This window comes from Talpa occidentalis, unplaced genomic scaffold (assembly GCF_014898055.3).
Source record: "Talpa occidentalis isolate TD23 unplaced genomic scaffold, MPIMG_talOcc4v2.1 talOcc4.16, whole genome shotgun sequence".
NCBI classification, from domain to species: domain Eukaryota; kingdom Metazoa; phylum Chordata; class Mammalia; order Eulipotyphla; family Talpidae; genus Talpa; species Talpa occidentalis.
The window spans coordinates 3,379,209-3,399,491 of record NW_023601653.1 but is presented as its reverse complement, the minus strand read 5'-3'; the positions used below and the strand labels follow the sequence as shown (position 1 = coordinate 3,399,491).

The following is a 20,283-nucleotide window of genomic DNA, read 5'->3' as shown; positions in this document are numbered from 1 at the left end:
TGCTCCACTGACAGCCTGTTCTCTGTCCCCTTGCAGAAAGCCCTGGGCGTGCGGCAGTACCATGCGGCCTCAGTCCTGTGCCAACGGGCCAAGGTGGCCATGAGCCACTTCGAGCCCAATGAGTTCATCCGCTACGACCTTCTGGAGAAGAATATTAACATCGTCCGCAAACGGTAAGGGGGCCTCGTGGGGGAGCGGTGGTGACTGCCAAAGGGCAGTGTCAGCGGTACTTCGCCAAGGATGGTTGATGGTGGTGGCTGACCAAGGTGTTGGGGTCCAAAGGTCCCAACGGAGGAGAAACGTTCCATGTGGGTGGTGGGCCTGCCACCTGCCCACCATGGAGACATCCATTACCGATAAGCCTGGAGATGCAGGCCAGAGGAGGCTCTCGGACACTCTGGTGTCAGGGACTGAGCCTCCCAGCCACCCTTTCAGGACAGACAACTGACCCGAGGGATCCGCCAGCCCCAGTGGCTGAAGAAGTAGCTGGTTTTCCTCTTAGTGCACAGGCGCAGAGAGAGCTCAGGTTTGAGACCCAAAGAACGGTCACAGGGATCTTAAACACATCTTTTTCTGATGTGTTTTTCTGTCCTTCCTCATTTGGCAAGATGGCAGCCATCTTTGAACTGCTGTCCTGTGTCAGGTCCTGGCTAGATCCTGGCACCGGATGATGACTGAGCTACCACAGAGAGGTGAGGAGTGGGGGCTGGCTGTACACACCAGCCAGGACTGCCTCTTGAACTGGGACGACTGCAGGCAGGCCTGTGGGCTTGCCCACCTAGGAGGAATGCAGAAACGTGAGTACCAGTTACAGCCCGCGCGCAGGCAGTGGGGCCTCGTCTCTGCCCTGACCTGTGCTCCGGCCGCTGTCCCACACTCCCTCTGCTTCCTCTTTACCTGATCCTCGTTTCAGTTTCCTGGGTAGGGACGGTCTCCGTCTTTATCTCCAGCAGCCTCCAGCCTGACGTCACCTGGTCCAGTAAGCACCGGGAACCATGTGTCAGGGAGGGCCCTAATAGGAGTAGCTCCCTGAGTGACCTGTTCAGTGTAGACACTTGACATTTCTGTTCCCAGCCACCCCTTTGGGTCGCTGTCACACCAACAGTAGCCGCCTCCCCCCATTTTCCCAGTAAGGAAATTTGAGTGTCATTTGGGGGAAGTTATCAGAGGTCATACTCCATTGTGTGACTGGACCCAAATTCAAGTCCAGGTCTTTCCCCCAGTTACTCCCAGTGTGTGTTCTGTCTGCTGGGGTTCTTCTGGGCCCACAGTAGAATCACATAGGCTTGAAACCGCTAGCACGTTGGCTCTGCTCCCGGCAATATTTATTCCAGCCTTTGGAGTCCAAACAGGGCTCATGTAGCAGCATTAGCCTCAACTGGGAACTTGTTGGAAGGTCTGACCCGCCCACCCAGACCCCTGGAGTTGGAGTCTGCAGTGCAGTGCTCCTGGGTGGCCGGGATGCCTGCCCAGTGTGGGGCGCGCTGGCCAGTTCTTACTCCTCTGCCGCATGGTCCTGGTGAGAGCCGCCGTCCCCGCGATGTGGGACCTGGTACAAGTAGCTTTTCCCAGGAAACACTTTTCCATTCTTGGCACTCTCAGACCATAGCTCGGGGGGAGTGGTGGATTTTCCTTTAATTTGCAAAGAACATCCACCTCGCTTCTTGTCCTGTGGGGCAGGAGCGCTGTCGTAGAAGTCTGTGTTGAGATGGCCTCACAGAGTAGCGCTCACTCTTCGGTCTTTAAAAGAATTACCGAAAAACTGCCCTTTAGGTCCCTGGGTGGTTTTTATTTTATTTTTTTGTTTGTTTAAAGATTTATTTATACAAGAACTGGGGTACAGGCCAGATGCGTGGGAGGTGAGAGGATTCACCAGAGACAGAGTGGGGAACAGAACAGGCAGACTGACGAAATACACTCTGAGGGGAGCAGTGGGCGAGACAAGAGCGGTCTGCCGTGCCATGTGGGACCCTCGCCAGCCGGCTGGGATCAAACCTGCGCTGCAGAGGCTGCGGACAGCTTCACAGTGCAGCACTCAACTGCCTGTGCCACCAGGGAGGCCCGGTTTTTATTTTTTTAATACTAATTTTTTCAGTAAAATTAGCCAGAACCAGAAAAATGTCCTTTGCCTGTTTATCCCAACCAGCACTACCAGAAAAGTCTAGTAGCTTCAGCATTTTTATTTTATTTATTTATTTTTTTTTATAGAGGCATGTTTTATTTATTTATTTATTTATTTATTTGTTTGTTTGTTTTTGTTTATACATGCACTGGGTACAGTCAGAAGCACGGGAGGGTGAGAGAATTCACCAGAGCCAGAGCGGGGAACAGAGCAGGCAGAAGGACTGAAGTACACTGCTGAGGGGAGCAGCGGGCGGCAGGAGAGGTCTGCGCGCCATGTGGGACCCCCCTCCGGTGGCCGGGGAGCAGCCGGGGATCGAACCGGCGCCGCAGAGGCCGCAGGCAGCTTCGCAACCCAGCGCTCAACCGTTGCGCCGCCACCGGGGAGGCCCAGCTTCAGCATTTTTTAAAACACATCAAGGGCCTCCCTGATGACGCGGGGTTAAGGGCAGCGCTATCAAGCAATTGACAGCCACTGCAGCACGAGTTCGATCCCCAGCTGGCCAGGAAGCTACCCACATGGCACAGCAGACCTCTCCTGACTCGCCCGCTGCTCCCCTCAGCAGTGTATTTCGTCACTCTGTCTGTTCTGTTCCCCGCTCTGTCTCTGGTGAATCCTCTCACCCCCCACACCTCTGGCCTGTACCCCAGCTCTTGTATGCATAAATAAACTAAATCTTTAAAAAAAAAAAAAAAAAACCACCAGTCCAGACAAGGCATGTGCCTATTTTTATTTTGCCAGAGGAGAGGTTCTCACAGGGCAGGGGGAACTGGATCCTTCAACCAGTGGAGCAGAAGGACAGACGGATGTAGAGGACCCGTTTCTGTGCTCTCCTCAGGAGATGTGATGATGAACTTGTGATGATGAACTTGGACTTTGGTCATTGTCAGGCTTTTTTTTTTTTTTAAAGGAATCAAGCATTTAAATTTTATTTTTTTTTTTAAAGATTTATTTATTTATACAAGCACTGGGTACAGTCAGAAGCGCGGGAGGGTGAGAGAATTCACCAGAGCGGGGAACAGAACAGGCAGACTGACGAACTACACTGCTGAGGGGAGCAGCGGGCGGCAGGAGAGGTCTGTGCGCCATGTGGGACCCTCCTCCGGTGGCCGGGGAGCAGCCGGGGATCGAACCGGCACTGCAGAGGCTGCGGGCACCTTCGCAACCCAGCGCTCAACCGCTGCGCCACCGGGGAGGCCCCAGTGTCAGGCTTTTAAACACAACTCAGGCATCTGCTGTCAAGGCCTTTGGTTTTCAAGCCTTCATGCTATTTTTCATCTCCCTAGGGGCCCAGAAAGAAGGGCCGTGCTCCCTGCAGTGAGTCACTGCCTGTCCGCTAGCTTCCAGCCACGAGAGGGCCAGGCTGTGCCTTCGGCCAGGACTTTTACTTCAGGTTCTCATGACAGCAGAGCTGTAGAGATGTCCAGATTGACCTTGATCTGCTGTGGCTCATGGAGCCGGCACCTTAGGGTACTCTTGCTCTCAAGGGCTGAGGTAAACTGGGGAGTGTGGGGCTAGAAGGCAGGCCCAGACAAAGAGGCCATGGTGGTACTGGTGAGTAGATAGAAAGAACCATGATGACCTGCGCGGAGCGTGTCCCTGGGGCTGAGCCCTGCTCTGAGTTCCCAGGGGGCCTGAAGCAGTAGAACAGGGACCCGGAGCTGCCCTGCTTGGCCCCTGCCGCTCTGTGCCATAGCTTGTGACCAGAGGCAGGTGACTTCCTCTCCCTGCTCACCTCACTGTGCCCCTTCCTCATCTGTGTGGGGAAGGTAGAGCGAGACAAGACAGCACAGGGCTTAGGCAGCACCCAGCTCCGAGTCAGTGTTGTGAGTAAAGTGGCCTGGCGGTGACAGACAGCAGGTCAGGGCTGCTTGGGGATGGGGAGACCCAGAGGGACATGGGGGACTTTTGGGGGTGATGGATGTTTGCTTTACTGTGCTGGTGGTTTAGTTGCTGTGTACATGTCAAGTCTTATAAAGTTGTGTAAATCTGAACAGTTTATTACATGCCCGTTACACCCAATAAAGTTATTTAAAATATGAGTAAGTGCTAGATAAATACTAGCTGTTCTCGTTCCTGTCCAGGCCCTGGACTTTGCAGAGGGCCTGGCTCCCTGAGCAGGTAGCTGCTTATCTGCTTACTCCATGGGCTTAACAGTAGGGTCAGATGCAAACCCAGAACCTCTGACCCCTAGTCTGATGCTTTTTTCTTAGCTTGTTGGGTGTGAGCGGAACTCTGCTCCTTCCCAAAGAGCCACAGGGCTCTTTTTTTAAGTTTTTTTTAAAGATTTTTTAAAGATTTTTTTTTAAAGGTTTATTTTCATTTATTGATGCACACCAGAACTAAGGTGTAGGCCAGAGGTGTGGAGGATGAGAGAATTCGCCAGAGACAGAGTGGGGAACAGAACAGGCGGATTGACTGAAATACACTGCTGAGGAGAGCAGCGAGGAGACAAGAGAGGTCTGCTGCGCCCTGTGGGTAGCTCCCTGGCTGGGGATCGAACTCAGGCTCCAGTGGCTGCTGATAGCTTCATAGTGCTGAGACTTTAACCCTTGCACCACCAGGGAGGCCCCCAGAAGCCACAGGTTTGGCCTATACTTTGTGAGTGGTGTGAGGTCCAGCCCCAGCTGCTGTTTGGACACCTGGGTGGCGTGGGCAGCCGCAGGGGGCCATCAGAGAGCCTCAAGGTGGTGAGGAGTTGACCTGCTCAGAGCTCATACTGTGTGGGGAACTGGTGAGGAAGAGGCTGGTGAGTCCTGACGGCCTGTGCTGCTTCCAGGCCAGGCTTGGGCCCCCATTTGGGCCTGACAGCAGGGAAGGGTGGGACCTACCTGGAGATGGCACCTGAAAGGGGGTTGGAGGTTTCTGTTCTTGAGAGCTGACCGCTACGCCTGTCTTAGTGAGATGACACTGATGGGCAAGGCTTTAGCATAGTAGGGTGCAGATCAGGTGTGGGGATCCTATGCAGACCCCGTGTCTAGCGGCACAGGGAAGGCAGCCACAGTGAGGCTCCGCTTTGAACTTCTGCGTAGCTCCACTGCTGAGCCTCTATCCCCTCTTGGTGGCTTATTGAGTGACACGGTGATGACGAGGGCTAGGTGATGAGGCGTCCTGCAGGGGCTCGTCACATAACAGCCGGAAAAGCAGATGTCCCAGGAATGCCCCTGCCCCCTCTTGTTTGTTGTTATTGCTTACTGGGTGCTGGTCTGGGGGTACCTACCCCCTTGGAGCGCAGGGTCCCCACCCCACTATATGCTCTGAGAGGGCCGGGGGTGGTTCAGCCAGTACCCTCGACTCCCCTCCCCCAGCTTGAACCGGCCGCTGACCCTCTCGGAGAAGATCGTGTACGGACACTTGGATGACCCAGCCAACCAGGAGATCGAGCGGGGCAAGACCTACCTGCGCTTGCGGCCTGACCGCGTGGCCATGCAGGACGCCACGGCCCAGATGGCCATGCTGCAGTTCATCAGCAGCGGGCTGCCCAAGGTGGCCGTGCCATCCACCATCCACTGTGACCATCTGATCGAGGCCCAGGTCGGGGGCGATAAAGACCTGCGTCGGGCCAAGGTGAGCTGGGCCGCCTGAGGCAGTTGGGGGCGAGAAGGCCTGCGCTGGCGGGGTGAGCCTGGGCTCGGAAGGAGCAAAGTCTTCACACGAGGACCTCCCTCCGGGGCCTCACAGGCTCTTCGCTTCATCTTTATTTAAAAGTTGTCTTCACTCTTTTCTAATTCTGAAATGCCATTTGCCCATTGTGAAGACGCTAGAAAACAGAAAAAGCGTAAAGTAAAAACCCTCCCTGGTCTTACCCACTAAAGGTATATTTTTTCTGACCTTTTTTCTGTTACATTGTAGTGATGCAGATCCCAGGGTCTGGCACGTTGCCAGCGGGAGAGGGTCATGTAAAGTCCCTTTCTGCCAGCACCCGTGTGCCTTCTTCCTGCTCACGTCTGCACACACCCTGCTCCTGCGCCCCGCTAGGGAGGTAGGCAGATAGTGTCACTCTTTGTAAGTTTGAGGTTGCTCAGGCACTAGTCTAGTCCCACAACTGCACAGGGGCCTGGAGAGCGCCTCCCCCGACTCCGGTGCTCTCTCTGCCATCAGCCTCCTTCTGGGGAGGAGCTCTCTTCCCCTGTGAGTTGTGCTTAGAGGTGACGGGCTCTGTGCCACACCCAGCAGCTTTTTCCTTAAATTCTCCACCCTTCCCTAAGAAGCTGAGTCCCTGCTCCCTCCACTGGGCCTGCCTGTGGCACCCGTGTGCCTCCTTTTGGCACAGCGGGCCTCCCAGCTCAGGGCCTCCACCCTTCCCACCCACTGCCGTGGAAACAGGCACCCCTCCTTGGGGGACATTGGCAGGAGCTGAATGCTGGCAGGATTGGGCCTGGCTGGGCACAGAGCAGGGCTGGCAGTTGAAAGTGCTCGGCTCCCAGGGTCACCACAGCCCTCACTCAGACCCCTGGGAACCCGCAGGGCCACACTCCCATCCCCCGGCCTGGCAGTGTGTCCTGCTGCACAGGCTCTTCCCCCAGAGCCCTGCCGGCCTGCCATTTCCGTGTTAGTGGCTGTGGGGTGACTGCACTGTGGGGGTGCCTGCAGCACCCTGGGCCCGGCCACCGGGTCCTCTCAGCTTTAGGGATGAGTGCCCGCAGCCAGGCTGCCGCCTCCAGGGGCTGACCCTCCCTCCTTTCCAGAGTCACGTCTACCTTCCGGGGATGAGATTCACAGACTCGGGGGCCGGAGCTCATTCCCTCATTCATTTAACAATTATGTCCCAGGCACTGTGCGAGGTGCTGGGATTCAGGGTGAACAGAAAAACTAGGCTCCACCCCCCCCACCCCCACCCCCGCCTTCATGGATCTTAAACTCTGGTCTAAGGAAACTGAAGTTGATGTCAACTGGAGGAAGAACATTCTAGGTGGAGCAGTGTATAGATTAAGTCTTGAGGCAGAAAGAAGCATGATGCTTTTGTGCAATTGAAAGGCGCTTGGGGCTGGAGCTGTGTGTGGAAGAGGGTGGTGTGAGGTGGGCACCATCCCTGCAGCCATCAGAGGGTGTCAGTGGAGAGAGAGGGTCAGACTCATAGCTATTTGTCGGGTCCCTCAGGTTGGTGCAGGAGACAGGATGCTGTGTCCAGGGTCCCACAACCAGCCAGCGGGGCATCTGGGCTGAGTGCAGGCCGAGACTGCTCAGCACCCCTGGGCTGCTGTGCCCCTCGCGCTCCACCCACAGACACATGCACACGCACCCAGTACCCGCCACAGCCTCCTGCCTCAGTGCCGAGTACTCGTGACTGATTCGTAAATGATCAACAGGGTATGTTATTAATCTGATAGTGTTGTCTCTCTCCTGTGCCACCAGGAGGCCCATGTTAGTAATGTGAAAGAGACCACTCTGGGTCCCAAGTTTTTGCCATTTTACTTTTACTGGGGGGAACCAGTAAGACCTCAGAAGGATGCCTGTGGTCTAGAGTTTAAATGAAGGGTGGTAGGGTATGGAGGGCCCAGGGGACCTACAGTGGGCGCTCCCCTTTGGGGCACAGCTCTCCCCTGCTGAGTCTAGCCGACTCTTCCTGGCTCTTCCCTCTGGGACTCTGTGCTGTGCACCCTGATGCCATCCCTTTTACTCCTGGCCTCTCATTTGTCCAGGGACAGGCCGCGTTTTTCAGAGAAGCTTCTGGCCTCCCACCAGCTGGCCTGGAAGCCCTCCTGCCCCTGCGCAGCTGCCTTCGAGCTGCCGGCAGAAGGGGTACAGCCCAAGCTGCTGCTTTGTTGAAACCAGGTTCCAGAACACATGCATTTGACAGTCTTCCATCCAGACCCAGCAAGCGCAGTACCAAATCCTGAGCAGCTGTGGCGTCCCAGGCCACAGGCAGCCTCACACCCTCCTCCCACTGAAGCAGTGGGCTGTTGTATGCCAGCAGGTTGCTCCTGGGTTCTGGAGGACATGCCTGGTTTCAGCCCTGCCTTTCCTTAACTCAGGGGTCTCGAACCTCTGTTTTTGCATTTGTGAAATGGGCTTGATGACCACACCTCCCTCCCTCATGGATGGGCTGTGAGGGTGTTTGGCATGATGCCGTTTCCATCATGGGCATCCAATAAATGCCAGCCAGGAGTGCAGATGAAGCCCAGGTGGAAAACAACACCCCACCTGAGCCACACTCCATCCCCCTACTTCCCACTGACACCCCCCACCCCCTGTTAGACTGCCCTGTGTGCCCCTCATTACTGGCCTTGGCTGAGGACTGAGGGCCGGAGGACCCTGGGAGAAGAAGTAACCCAGGTCCTTCTATAAAGACCTGGGCAGGGAAGGACCTGTCCTAGACCCCTCCCTGGCCAGGCGCACAGTCAAGGCTCTGCCTTTGCTCCCTGGACTCGCTCCCCGGGCCTGCCAGCTGAGCCGTGGGCCGACATCCAAGCCCTCCTGGAATTGTTTGTAGAAGGCCCGAGGAGAGGAGCTGTCTTCGTGTTTCAGAGTCAGGGCGGGGAGGGGCGCGACCGTCCCAGGCACCGGCTGTGTTCTGATGCTGTCATCGATTTATCCCACTAGGACATAAATCAGGAAGTGTATAATTTCCTGGCAACTGCTGGCGCCAAGTACGGTGTGGGCTTCTGGAGGCCTGGCTCTGGGATCATTCACCAGGTAAAGCAGGGCGCCCCCTACCTTTGGGGAGGGGAGGGGGGACGCAGGCTCCCCTTAGGGAACTAGCCCCTCCAGGCCTGTGGGAGCAGGCGGCTCAAGGCTGGAGTCAGGGGCTGGAGGGGAAATTTGATGAGGTATCTGTCGGCCCTTAGGCTCCTCTTCCTCCTGCATTTTAAATGACTTCTCGGTATGTCCGCACATACTGCCGCGTGATGAGATCAGAGGAGCCCCTCTGGCCACCTCGGTCCCTGGCACCCAACTCTGGCCAGGTGTCCTCCTCTTGCTCTTTGCGCGCGGGGTCCTTGGAGAGCAAGCATCGCTGAGCATGCGCTGTGCGCCCTGCGGCTCTGACTTACAGTGCTCGCTTCCACCCTTGCCAACGAGGAGACTGAGGCACAGGAACTTAACCACTTGCCAGGAACACCCAGCTGGCCGCTGCTGTCAGGACTGGTGTGCACTGTCTGGCCAGAGCCGGCACGCTGCCCACTGGGCTGCTTTAGGGCCCCCCACACCAGAGGCTGCCCTTCAGCGCACAGAGCACTCTTGGGGTATTCTGTAAGATGGAGGTATCCTAGTCAGGTGGCCCCATCAGCCAGGAGTTCTGGGGTCTTCCCGAGGGTGGGTTTTTCTCTTGGGCAATTTTGTCCTCTAAGTGCGTATGTGTTTCTGGGGAGACCCAGTGCAAAGATTTCATCCAAGATGATTGCCAAGGACCACCGTCTTGGCTCTGCCATCCATTCTGGACATGTGAGACCTGCCTCTTTGCTCCTTTTCAAGGTGACCCTCCCACTACCTCCATCTGGGGCCTCACTTCCCCGGCTTCCTTCAAGAGGAGCTGAGTCTAGCCATAGTCTGGCCCACTCTGAAACCAGAGCCCACAGGTCACTGCCCTGCCCTTTCACACCGTTAGCCTTGCCAGGGGTGGGCTGCCTGGGAGTGGCAGTCACGTGGCTCTGCAGCGGCCAGGGCGCCTATCTCGGTGGCGGTGCTAGGGTGTCAGGTGGAGCCGGCCTTGGCCTTTCCTGAAGGGCACCCCCACCCAAATGCCCCTGCTCCACCTCAGCACAAGTGCCCCGGCCTTCTCTGCAGCTCCGGGACCCAGATGTGGGCGTGATCACTGGCCACTGACGCCGCACTGGCCACCGGCAAAGTGCACGGCCTGAGTATTTGTTCCTTTACAAAGAAAATCCCCAGGGGCTGTGTGATCCCGCTGCAGCTCTGCTTCCTCTCCTGCTCCCCACCAGGCCGTGGGCAGCTTTGATCCACACGTCAGAACCAGCGCTTACCCTCTCCCGCTGCCTCACATGTCCTGACCCCAGCTGGCCAGGCAGACCCTTCCTCCTCCACATCTGCACTTCCTGCTTAGCTCTGAAGCCCCTGGGGCTCCCCTGGCCCGTTATGGAGGCTCCCTTGTAAGACCCTTGTACACTCCTTCACAGGGTGACCCACCCAGTAGGGGCTCCGCTCCCCCCCACAGCCTGCTTGCACTGTGAGGACAGGACTGCAGCTCCTTTCTCCTTTCCAGCTGCGGGGCCAGGTCAGCACTCAGGAGGTCCTTAGCGCACACGTGTTCTGGGTGGACGGACAGCTGAGTTTCCAGTTTCATGTTCTAGATGTTAGTCCAGCCTCAGACTCCCCCCCCCGCCCAGTCACCCAGCCACGGCTAGCGTCTAGCTGACCACCAAGGTCTGGGTCGTCAACAGCCCTCGTTGAAAATCTTCCTGCCGTCCGTGGGTCTGCACCCGCCTCCCTTCTGACCACACTCGGTCTCTGCCGGGCGGGCCACACTGACTACTGTCGGGTCCTTATGAACCAGACTTTTACAGGCTTTAGAGATTAACTAGTTTTAAATCTCTGAGACAAGGGAGGACTGGAGAAATGGAAGTTAAACAGCGTCCTGCCAACAGCTGTCCGTCTGCCAGGGATTTCCTCTACTGGGGACCTGTTCTTCCCAGCTGGATGCCGTCCTTCTAGGGAAGCAGCCAGGTCTTCTGACTCTGTGTGTTCCTGGGCGCAAGGCCCCTCATACCTTGCCATCTGCTGGGAGGATGCCTAGCTGGGCAGAGGCCCTGGGGTTCTGTAAAATTCCAGGGGCCCTGCCCATCATGTGCTGGGCCTGGTGTGCTGAGCCTTCCCTGTCTCTGATCATGTGTCCTTCCCATGGCCTGTGTGTTGGGGGGAATAATTCCACCTGACCCATGGCAAACAGCCTCAGATGATGGCCCTTTCTGCAAAAAAATAGTGAGATTGCTCCCCCCACCCCCACCCCCACCCCCGGCACTATTACAGCTTAACGCACATGGTCCCATTGAGTCACCCAGTCTGTGAAGTGAGCGCAGTTGCCGGCTACTTTTCTAGCTGAGGGAAGTAAAGCTTTTAGAGGTGAAGAGACTGGCCCAAGGTCTCACAACTACCAGTGGGTGGTAGGGCCAGAGCCCACCCCTGGCTGGGCTTTCCCTGTGGTGTCCATGTTGGCACCTCAGGGGCTTGGGTGGTGGGCGCCAGGGCTGCTGGCCCAGCACCTCCAGCATGTTTTGGGAAGTGCTCGCTGCCTGTGCAGAGAAGGGAACACTGAGAAACAGGGAAGGCGACGAGGCAAGTCATCCTTTTCCTTCAGCCAGTCACTTCGGTTCTCAGAACCAGGCTGGGTGGTGTCCCCGTGCCGCTTCTCAGTCCAGGCTGATCCTCGGGCCGGTGCTCCCACTGCATCCCCAGCGCCTCTTCAGGGGGTCTGGAGCCAGCTTGTGAAAGACTTGTCTACCCAGTGAGATGCCAGCAGGCACCTCGCTGCTCACAGGAACGCCACCACGTCAGGGCCTGTCACTGGATACATCGTTGCATCCAGCTCACCAGGTTCTCCTCACAGCCTGGGGTCAAGAAGGGGCTGCCATTTTTCCTGCAGCCCTCAGGGATGGTGGAGCTGCCCTGAGCTCTGCCCACCTGCCTCCCCACTCTGACTTTTCTGGGCCACACTGGAGACATCACATCCTGGAGGGGTGCCTGGGCTGGCCCCATGGCCCAGCATCTGCAGGGGGCAGCTTCACAGACCCCTCTTGCACCCTATCTCCATTCTCTGCTTAGGGCTTTTATTTATTTTTTTAAATATTCATTCATTCATTCATTCATTCATTCATTCATTCATACAAGCACTGGGTACAGTGAGAAGCACGGGAGGGTGAGAGAATCCACCAGAGCCAGAGCAGGGAGCAGAGCAGGCAGAAGGACCGAAGTACACTGCTGAGGGGAGCAGCGGGCGGCAGGAGAGGTCTGCGCGCCATGTGGGACCCTCCTCCGGTGGCCGGAGAGCAGCCGGGGATCGAACCGGCGCTGCAGAGGCTGTGGGCAGCTTCGCAACCCAGCGCTCAACTGCTGCACCACCGGGGAGGCCCTGCTTAGGGCTTTTAAACGGAAGGTCTTGGATTCTTTTTCAGATCATCCTGGAAAACTACGCCTACCCTGGTGTTCTTCTGATTGGCACCGATTCCCACACTCCCAATGGCGGTGGCCTGGGAGCCATCTGCATTGGCGTCGGGGGTGCTGATGCTGTGGATGTCATGGCTGGGATCCCCTGGGAGCTCAAGTGCCCCAAGGTGCGGGGTTGGGAAGGGCTGATTCCAGGGTGATTGCAGAGGGCCATTGGTGGGATCAGTGGAGACTGTGGGCCCCAAGAAAACTGGGGGAATCAGTGAGACTCAGGGAGGGAGGCGGTGGGGGTGAAAAAGCAAATAGGGAATTCCAGCCAGCGGGCAGACTCCTGGGCTCCCCTCTTGACCACGGCACGTGAGGCCTCATCGCTGCCCTGCTGCCTGTTCAGGTGATTGGTGTGAAGCTGACAGGCTCGCTCTCCGGTTGGACCTCCCCCAAAGACGTGATCCTGAAGGTGGCAGGCATCCTCACGGTGAAAGGCGGCACGGGTGCTATCGTGGAGTACCACGGGCCGGGCGTGGACTCCATCTCCTGCACTGGTGAGGAAGGTGGCGCAGCGGACCCTCACTGCCCCCCGGGCCTGCGGGGGCCTGCTGTCAAGCAGTGAACAGCGAATGCCTTCCCCTTGAAGCTGTCCAGTCAGTTCGGGGATTTGGGATACTTAGAGGATGAGGGGAAATTGTCTAGTCCAGACCCTTTGTTAAATGGCAGAGGCGCCTCAAGGAGGGCAGGCAACTTCCTGCAGCCACACAGTTGGGGCCAGGCTAACTGCTGCTGCTGGGCCCTGCCATGGCATTGGTTTGCCTTGGGTGGTTCAGAAGAACCCCAGAGGATGGAAGTGGTGGTGGGAGTGGGGAATCAGAGCAGGGCTTCATTCACAAAGCAGCCCTGTTCCCCCATCTTCCCTGGTGTGCGCCTCACTTCCCTTGGATGAGTGGTTACCACTTGATACCCTCCCAAGACCAGGTCTGAGCCGGCCTCTTTGTCCTCATCACTCCAGGTGACCTGGCCTCGAGGCCTCAGAAAGAAATGCAGGGAGACTTGGACTCTGCTTGAGAGTCTTCCAGTCCACACTTGCATGGATGCCAGCCACAGCCCCCAGAGCTGCTGTTACGTTGACCCTTGTACCACTCCGAGGCTGGGGGCTCACTCTCACAGGTCCCCTCCTACCATGGGACAGCTTGGCTCTCCCAGAAACCCCAGGAGACAGGTGTCCTGAGAGCAGTCACAGCCTCCAAAGGCTTCCCAGTTATGTGCGAGGCTCTATGGTCCAGATGGTGGGCATCACCCCAATCTTACCACAAACCCTAGACCCAGAAACATTCCGCATCTCTCCGGAGAGGGTGGGCCTGGCACCCGGGACCTTGACCCAGTGCCAGCACCTGCATTTCCTTTATGCGGTGACCTTGAGAGCCAAGTCTCGCACCTGCCACATAGACTCAGTAGTGACTGGGCAGCCTGGCCAGGCCAGCCTTCAGTACACGGCAATGTCCAGTAGGCGGCACTGGCCAGCTGGGCCCAGCGCCGGAGCTCGGCTTGTTGGAGCCGAATCTGCTTTCTTTGTTGGCCCTGGTTTTAGTCCTGGTCCCAGGGCGTCTGCCTGCTGCCACTCGGCCAGCTGTGTAGGCGAGGGAAGAAATGACGCCAGCTCTCGGGAGTGAGGTGTGTGCCCATGGAGCAGGGCTGTGGCACCCACATCCCGCTCCTCAGCCAGGCGCTTCCCTTCTCGGCAGGCATGGCGACAATCTGCAACATGGGCGCGGAAATCGGGGCCACCACCTCTGTGTTCCCTTACAACCACAGGATGAAGAAGTACCTGAGCAAGACGGGCCGGGCAGGTGAGCTGTGTAGGGCAGCAGGATGGGGGCACACAGTCCCCAGCCACACCTTCCCCTTAGGAGCCCTTGACCTCGCCTGCAGCTTGACTTGGAGGCCCTGCCGCCCTGGAGGTTACTGTCTCTGGGTGGGTGCGTTGCTCTCATCAGCTTCTCCAAGAGCCTGAGCTGGAGAAACCCCTGCTCTGTGCCAGCCCAGCTAGCTGCTCCTGAAAGGTTGCGGGTGAATACTGTTCCTCGCGGCCTGGTCCCTGGCGCCCCTGCAAGAAGCTCTGGAAATGACGTGGTCTCTTCCCTTTGAAAATCCTGCCCTGCAGGGGAGGAGGAAAAATGCTTGGAACAAGAACCACTTTCCCAGCCTACCTTGACAACTGCCTTGAGGCTCTAGTTGGCTTCTGTGAGGCTCAGAGGAGGGGAGGGGGCTGCAGGAGGCATCTCCGAGGCCCCTGAAGGGAGGTGAGGGAGGGTGATGGGTAGAGCCAGAGTGGGGCGGGGGGCTTTGAGGCTTTGATAGCGCTTGTCAGTTTGCTTCCCACCTGGACGCCCCTTCCTGCCCTTTCATTATCAAGTCGCTTCCAAGACGCAGTTATCCCCAGGAGGCCTCCCCAGGCCGAACCGCGCTGCTGCCTCTGTGGTGCAGCTCCTGCGCCTTCGCCGGGTGGCAGGCGGGGACTGTGTCCTGTGCCCTCTGCTCCGGCAGGTGTCGGATGACTGTGGCTCAAACAGGTGGATGGTTGAGCTCTCGCAACCAATTTTCACACGAAGTCTCCCTCGCTGCTTTCAGACATTGCCGCTCTGGCTGATGAATTCAAGGACCACTTGGTCCCGGACCCTGGCTGCCAGTATGACCAAGTGATTGAAATCAACCTCAATGAGGTGAGAAAGGGAATTGAGCCCAAGGAATTTCTGGGGCTGGGGAGCTCAGGCTCAATCTGGGCACTTCTAGAGGGCACTACGGGCCAATGGGGGCCCCTGCCTACACACCCAGCAGGGCTTGTGGCCCTTGGTTCCCGAGTGACCCTGCAAAATGCTGAGCAACCTGCCTGCATGGGTGGGGGAAGGGCAGTGAGGCGGGAGGGGAGTGGGGTGGTGGCGGCTGGTGATTCCTGCACTCGAGTCCGTTTGCCCCACCTCCGCTTTAGCGGGAGCCACGTTTCACCTGGAGCTTTCGTTCTTGTCAGAGTTGAGGGGGCAAGGCCCAGGGGTCCAGGCCCGAGCAGGGTTTGGCATCCCAGGACCGACAGACCAGAATGAGCCTCAGGAAGGTCAGAGGAAAGGCAGGCTGGAGGAGGCGAAGCAGCAGAGTGGTCGAGGGGTTAGGCCCAGGGGCCAGTCACACGAGCTCACCTCTTGGCTCTACCACTTAGGCTGCAGGACCCTGGGCCGGTGCCTCACTTCATTGTGTGGAACCAAGGCCGTCATGGGAATCGGCTCAAATATTCAGTTACTGGCGTTTGTTGAGTGCTTTGTATGCCAGGGCCTGCGCTAAGAGCCGTGCATCTGTTAAGTATCATCACATGTACAGCATCGGCTCTTAAGTCTGTCTTGTCATAAGATCCCACAAGTGCCATAGCATGGGGGAGAACAGGCTTGGCAGGCCGGCAACCTTGACTCCTCCCGTGCCTGTGCCATCTCCAAGCTGCGTGACCTTGCGCAGAGCACGCCGGCTCCCTCACCTGCAGAGTGCAGATGATACGAGCCTTGCGGGGCTGAAGGGTCCCGGGAGCTGGTGCATATTCTGGGATGGGGTTTGAGGCAAAAGAGCAGTCGTTGAGCTCGCAGGGGCTTGGGGGGCTTGGTGCGCAGGAGCCAGCAGCGCTGAAGAGCAGAGACTGTTCAGGCTCCAAGGCTGGTTCCCTCGGCTCTCTACGCCCGTGTGTTTGTCTCCGCAGCTGAAGCCGCACATAAACGGGCCCTTCACCCCCGACCTGGCCCACCCAGTGGCGGAAGTGGGTGCGGTGGCAGAGAAGGAAGGGTGGCCTCTCGACATCCGAGTGGGTGAGCACGTCCACAGGCCGGGGTGCCGGGCCTGAGGGCCGCTGGTCCCGGGGCTCGCCTGTGCTTGCCGCAGCGCCTCTGGCGTGTGGAAATGCATGAGAGAGATGTGCTCGCTGTAGAGAGTACTGACGCGTTTTGAAGCCCCTCTCAGCTGGCGCCAAGAGCTTGTGAGAGGTGGGGCATCACGAGCACACACGTCTGTGTACAAACGTCTTGTCATGCCAGCTCCACGCCGGTTTCCCTTGACATGCCTTGCATAGAAGACATGGCACCTGCCGTGGTCTCAGTGCAGGTGAACCCTGGAGCCAGGTGCCCTGGGTTTCAGTCTGGCAGACCCTGGGCGCAGGGCCCCACCTCCCTCTGCCTGTGTGATTGTAAGAGCGGCCTTACACCCAGCACAGGCAGCCGCGCCCTGCTCAGCGGCCGCCGCGTCTCCCGGCAAATGTCTGGGCCTTCCCTGTGGCGGGGTCAAGTTGCTTCCTGCTTGTCTGTTAGAGAAGCCTCGGGCCCGCATTTGGTGAATTTGCCACCAAGTCTGGGCAGTCTGAGGTCAGGAGGTGTCCTCTGTCACTGGCTCCTCCTGACCCCTGGCCCCTCACCCACAATGCACTAGGTCTGATCGGCAGCTGCACCAACTCCAGCTACGAGGACATGGGGCGCTCAGCAGCTGTGGCCAAGCAAGCACTGGCCCGTGGGCTCAAGTGTAAATCCCTGTTCACCATCACGCCAGGCTCTGAGCAGATCCGGGCCACCATCGAGCGGGATGGCTACGTACGTGCCTGCCTTCCCTGCCTAGCTCCCCCTCCCTAAGTGATGTGGCTGCAGGGTGGGTTGGGCCCAGCCTTCCTAGGGTGGGGCTGGCTCATACCCCTGCGGTGCAGCTCTTCATCTCTCGGGCTGCTGCCCCTGTTCCCTCCCATCAGCCACTAGCCCCCCAGCCCATTCCCTGCCCCCCTCTTCCCACTGCAGGCGCAGATTCTGAGGGATGTGGGCGGTGTCGTCCTGGCCAACGCCTGTGGCCCCTGCATTGGCCAGTGGGACAGGTAAGAGGCGCCCCTTTGATAGGACAGCCTGCTTCCTGGGGTACGGACTGCAGAGACCGGGGCAGAGAGGAGACTGCAGGAGCCTTTCCAGCTAGACTGGAGAGTGGGCTGTAAGTAAGGAGAGGAAGAGCCCCCGGCCGCAGCAGCTCTGGGTGGCCACTTAGCTGAGGCCTGGCTGGCGGGAGGGAGCCAACGAGGCCCCATCCTAGTGGATGCAGCCAGGGCTCTGCCTGAGGCACTTGAGAGGAAGCAGCAGACCGGGTCAGGGAACATGGGCCTTGGGCGCTGTCTTACGTGGAGCCTCTGGCAACCGTGGCGACCCGAGGCTCCCTCCTGCTTCGTGGGTGTGGGTCCTCCGGTGGAGGTGACTTTTTCAGGGTCTCTGACCCCCCTTCTTGGTCATGAGCTAAGCACTCATCTCAGGACACTGGTCTGGCTTCAGGACAGGCCAGGTGACAAGACCAGACATCCCTGACCCTGTTCCCTCTGGCCTGACAGAAAGGACATCAAGAAGGGGGAGAAGAACACAATCGTCACCTCCTACAACAGGAACTTCACGGGCCGCAACGACGCAAACCCCGAGACCCACGCCTTCGTCACCTCCCCTGAGGTGAGCCCGAGCCCAGGACTGCCTCTGGGGGCCTGGCCCGGCAGGGGAGGGGAAGAGGGCTGGGGGCAAAGGCGTCTGACCCCGGGGCTGCCAGGGGAGGGTTGGCATCGCAGGGCGAGGGGTTGTCGGAGCAGAAACCAAGAGCTGCAGGCCATGCCGTCCCAGGCGTCACCCCTTGGAGCCCCGGCCTGGCTCCTCACGTTCCAGGAGTCACATTCAGCGTGATGACTGGCGCGAGTAGCAGCTCCCGAACCACCGAGAGGAATGCGAGCCGGCCTCTGCCCAGCCAGGCCCTCACTGCCCTGAGCCCCGGCCCCACTAGGGTTACCCGAGCAAGTGGGAAAGCCCCGCAGTCTCTGACCGGGAAGGCCGCCGTGCTGCTAGGATGGTCACCCAGGCACTTAGCGGGCACCTCGGCTCAGCCCGTCGGCACAGTCGGCCTTCCCTGCGCATGTCCCGGGCACGCTGTGTTAGCTGAACAGCACGGGAGGCTCCGCCCAGGTTTTCGGTGCCCGGGCCTCTCCCGTGCAGCGTGGTCCACTGGCTCCTGCAGTGCCCGACACCTGCTTCCTGGGCTCCCTCTCACTTGGTCGAGGCTTCTGCTGGGATGGTTGGTGCTAACTGAGAGACTTGTCACGTCCATCTCAGATTGTCACAGCGCTGGCCATTGCCGGCACCCTCAAGTTCAACCCAGAGACCGACTTCCTGACGGGCAAGGATGGCAAGAAGTTCAAGCTGGAGGCCCCCGATGCCGATGAACTTCCCCGAGCGGTGAGCGGGCACTGCCACCTTTTGCTGTTGGCTGCAGCTGATGCGGGTCGCTGTGCGGCCCTGTCCGTTAGCAGCATTACCCCCGGCCCCTGGACGGGCTAACGGACAGGAAGCGATGATATTCGCTGGGAGGGAAAGGCTTGGGGCTCAGGGGCGCTGGCTTTCCGTGAGATCCCGTGCACGTGGGCAGTGAGGGCTCGTACCCCCCTCGCTCGCAGGAGTTCGACCCTGGACAGGACACCTACCAGCACCCCCCCAAGGACAGCAGCGGCCAACGGGTGGATGTCAGCCCCACCAGCCAGCGCCTGCAGCTCCTGGAGCCTTTTGACAAGTGGGACGGCAAAGACCTGGAGGACCTGCAGATCCTCATCAAGGTCAGCGCTGAGGCCGGCCCAGCCCCGGCTGACCCTGGTCAGCAGGAAGCTGTGAAACCATGGCTTCTGCCTTGCACCCCCAGAGGTGGTGTCGGGATCAAGATGGGGACAGGAAGGAAGGTGTGGCCTGGAGGAGCCAGGGCATCTGCAGCCTGGCAAGCAGGGCCCAGCGTGCTCCAGCTGATGAGGCGGCCCCCGTGGGTTCAGATGGTGCTGGGGCATGGCAAGGAGAAGGCACCACTCGCTTGACCAGACGGGCTCCAGAGGCGATGGTTCCTCTGTTCCCACAGCTGGGCCCTGGGGGGATGGCCTGTGTTTGGGAACTGAGCAGACAAAGCCTTCATGGCGTGGCCAGGGGCCTCAGACCGACATCAGACGTGAATCTGTGCTGTTGACTGAGGGTCCGTGGGCCGGGACAGCTGGCGCAAGGCCCACATAACAGGTGAAACTCTCCGGCCCCAGCCGAGACCCAGCCTCGTCCTTGGGCTCCTCTCTCTGCCGGGCATGAGGTCCGTGCTGGTCTTCCCGCCCCGGCCTTTCTTACCTGGGTGCCTCGGCCTGAAGGCTGGGTACACAGGGTTCTCTGTCCTCCTGGCAGCCTCTGCCCATTGAGTCCTGTTCCAGAGGTCATGGAGGGATGGGCGACACCCCTGAGTCTTCTTGGCCTGGGCCTACAACACAGGCCTGCCTCTGCTTCTCCTTTCACCCACCACTCGCGGACCATGCCTGACCTCTGACCTCTGCTTACTACCCCAGGTCAAAGGCAAGTGTACCACCGACCACATCTCAGCCGCCGGCCCCTGGCTCAAGTTCCGCGGGCATCTAGACAACATCTCCAACAACCTGCTCATCGGCGCCATCAACATTGAGAATGGCAAGGCCAACTCCGTGCGCAATGCCGTCACCCAGGAGTTTGGGCCCGTCCCCGACACTGCCCGCTACTACAAGGTGTGGGGAGCTCTGGCACTCTGGCGGGCACAGCCGTGGCACTGCAGTGGAGCCATGTCCTGTTACCCTGACCGGATGCCCAGTGCTCTGGGTTCTGCCCAGCCTAGCCCTAGGGCCCTCCTGCCTCTAGCTGAGCATGTGGGTGGGTGGCACCTCCTGTGCCCACTACAAACAGGCAGAACCCTTCTCTGATCACCTCTGTCCCCTGGGGACTGGTTTGGGCCTGGTTCACCTTGGGGAGCTCAGGAAGAGGGGTCTCTCCACCCTTGACTTGGGGACCTCAGGAAGCCCCAGGCCTGGGCTCGGCAGGGGCCAGCCTCCAGACTTCACGCCTCACTTGCTTGGCAGAAACACGGCATCCGGTGGGCAGTCATTGGGGATGAGAACTACGGCGAGGGCTCGAGCCGGGAACACGCGGCGCTGGAGCCTCGCCACCTTGGGGGCCGGGCCATCATCACCAAGAGCTTCGCACGGATACACGGTGAGCTGGAGCCGGCCCACCCCCCAGTCCCCTCACTGG

General features: G+C 58.9%; 1 protein-coding gene across 1 annotated transcript in view; it reads left to right on the top strand.

The window, feature by feature from the left end:
• Nucleotides 1-20,283, top strand: part of ACO2 (aconitase 2) — a 37,148-nt gene that overhangs the window by 15,503 nt on the left and 1,362 nt on the right. Inside the window, exons 2-16 of the mRNA XM_037513469.2 lie at nucleotides 37-173; nucleotides 5,431-5,689; nucleotides 8,666-8,758; nucleotides 12,190-12,348; nucleotides 12,573-12,723; nucleotides 13,918-14,022; nucleotides 14,804-14,895; nucleotides 15,912-16,017; nucleotides 16,631-16,788; nucleotides 16,987-17,060; nucleotides 17,559-17,670; nucleotides 18,319-18,441; nucleotides 18,660-18,815; nucleotides 19,572-19,763; nucleotides 20,112-20,244. Of these exons, the coding sequence (XP_037369366.1) occupies nucleotides 37-173; nucleotides 5,431-5,689; nucleotides 8,666-8,758; nucleotides 12,190-12,348; nucleotides 12,573-12,723; nucleotides 13,918-14,022; nucleotides 14,804-14,895; nucleotides 15,912-16,017; nucleotides 16,631-16,788; nucleotides 16,987-17,060; nucleotides 17,559-17,670; nucleotides 18,319-18,441; nucleotides 18,660-18,815; nucleotides 19,572-19,763; nucleotides 20,112-20,244 (2,050 nt within the window). The remainder of the gene's footprint in view (nucleotides 1-36; nucleotides 174-5,430; nucleotides 5,690-8,665; nucleotides 8,759-12,189; nucleotides 12,349-12,572; nucleotides 12,724-13,917; nucleotides 14,023-14,803; nucleotides 14,896-15,911; nucleotides 16,018-16,630; nucleotides 16,789-16,986; nucleotides 17,061-17,558; nucleotides 17,671-18,318; nucleotides 18,442-18,659; nucleotides 18,816-19,571; nucleotides 19,764-20,111; nucleotides 20,245-20,283) is intronic.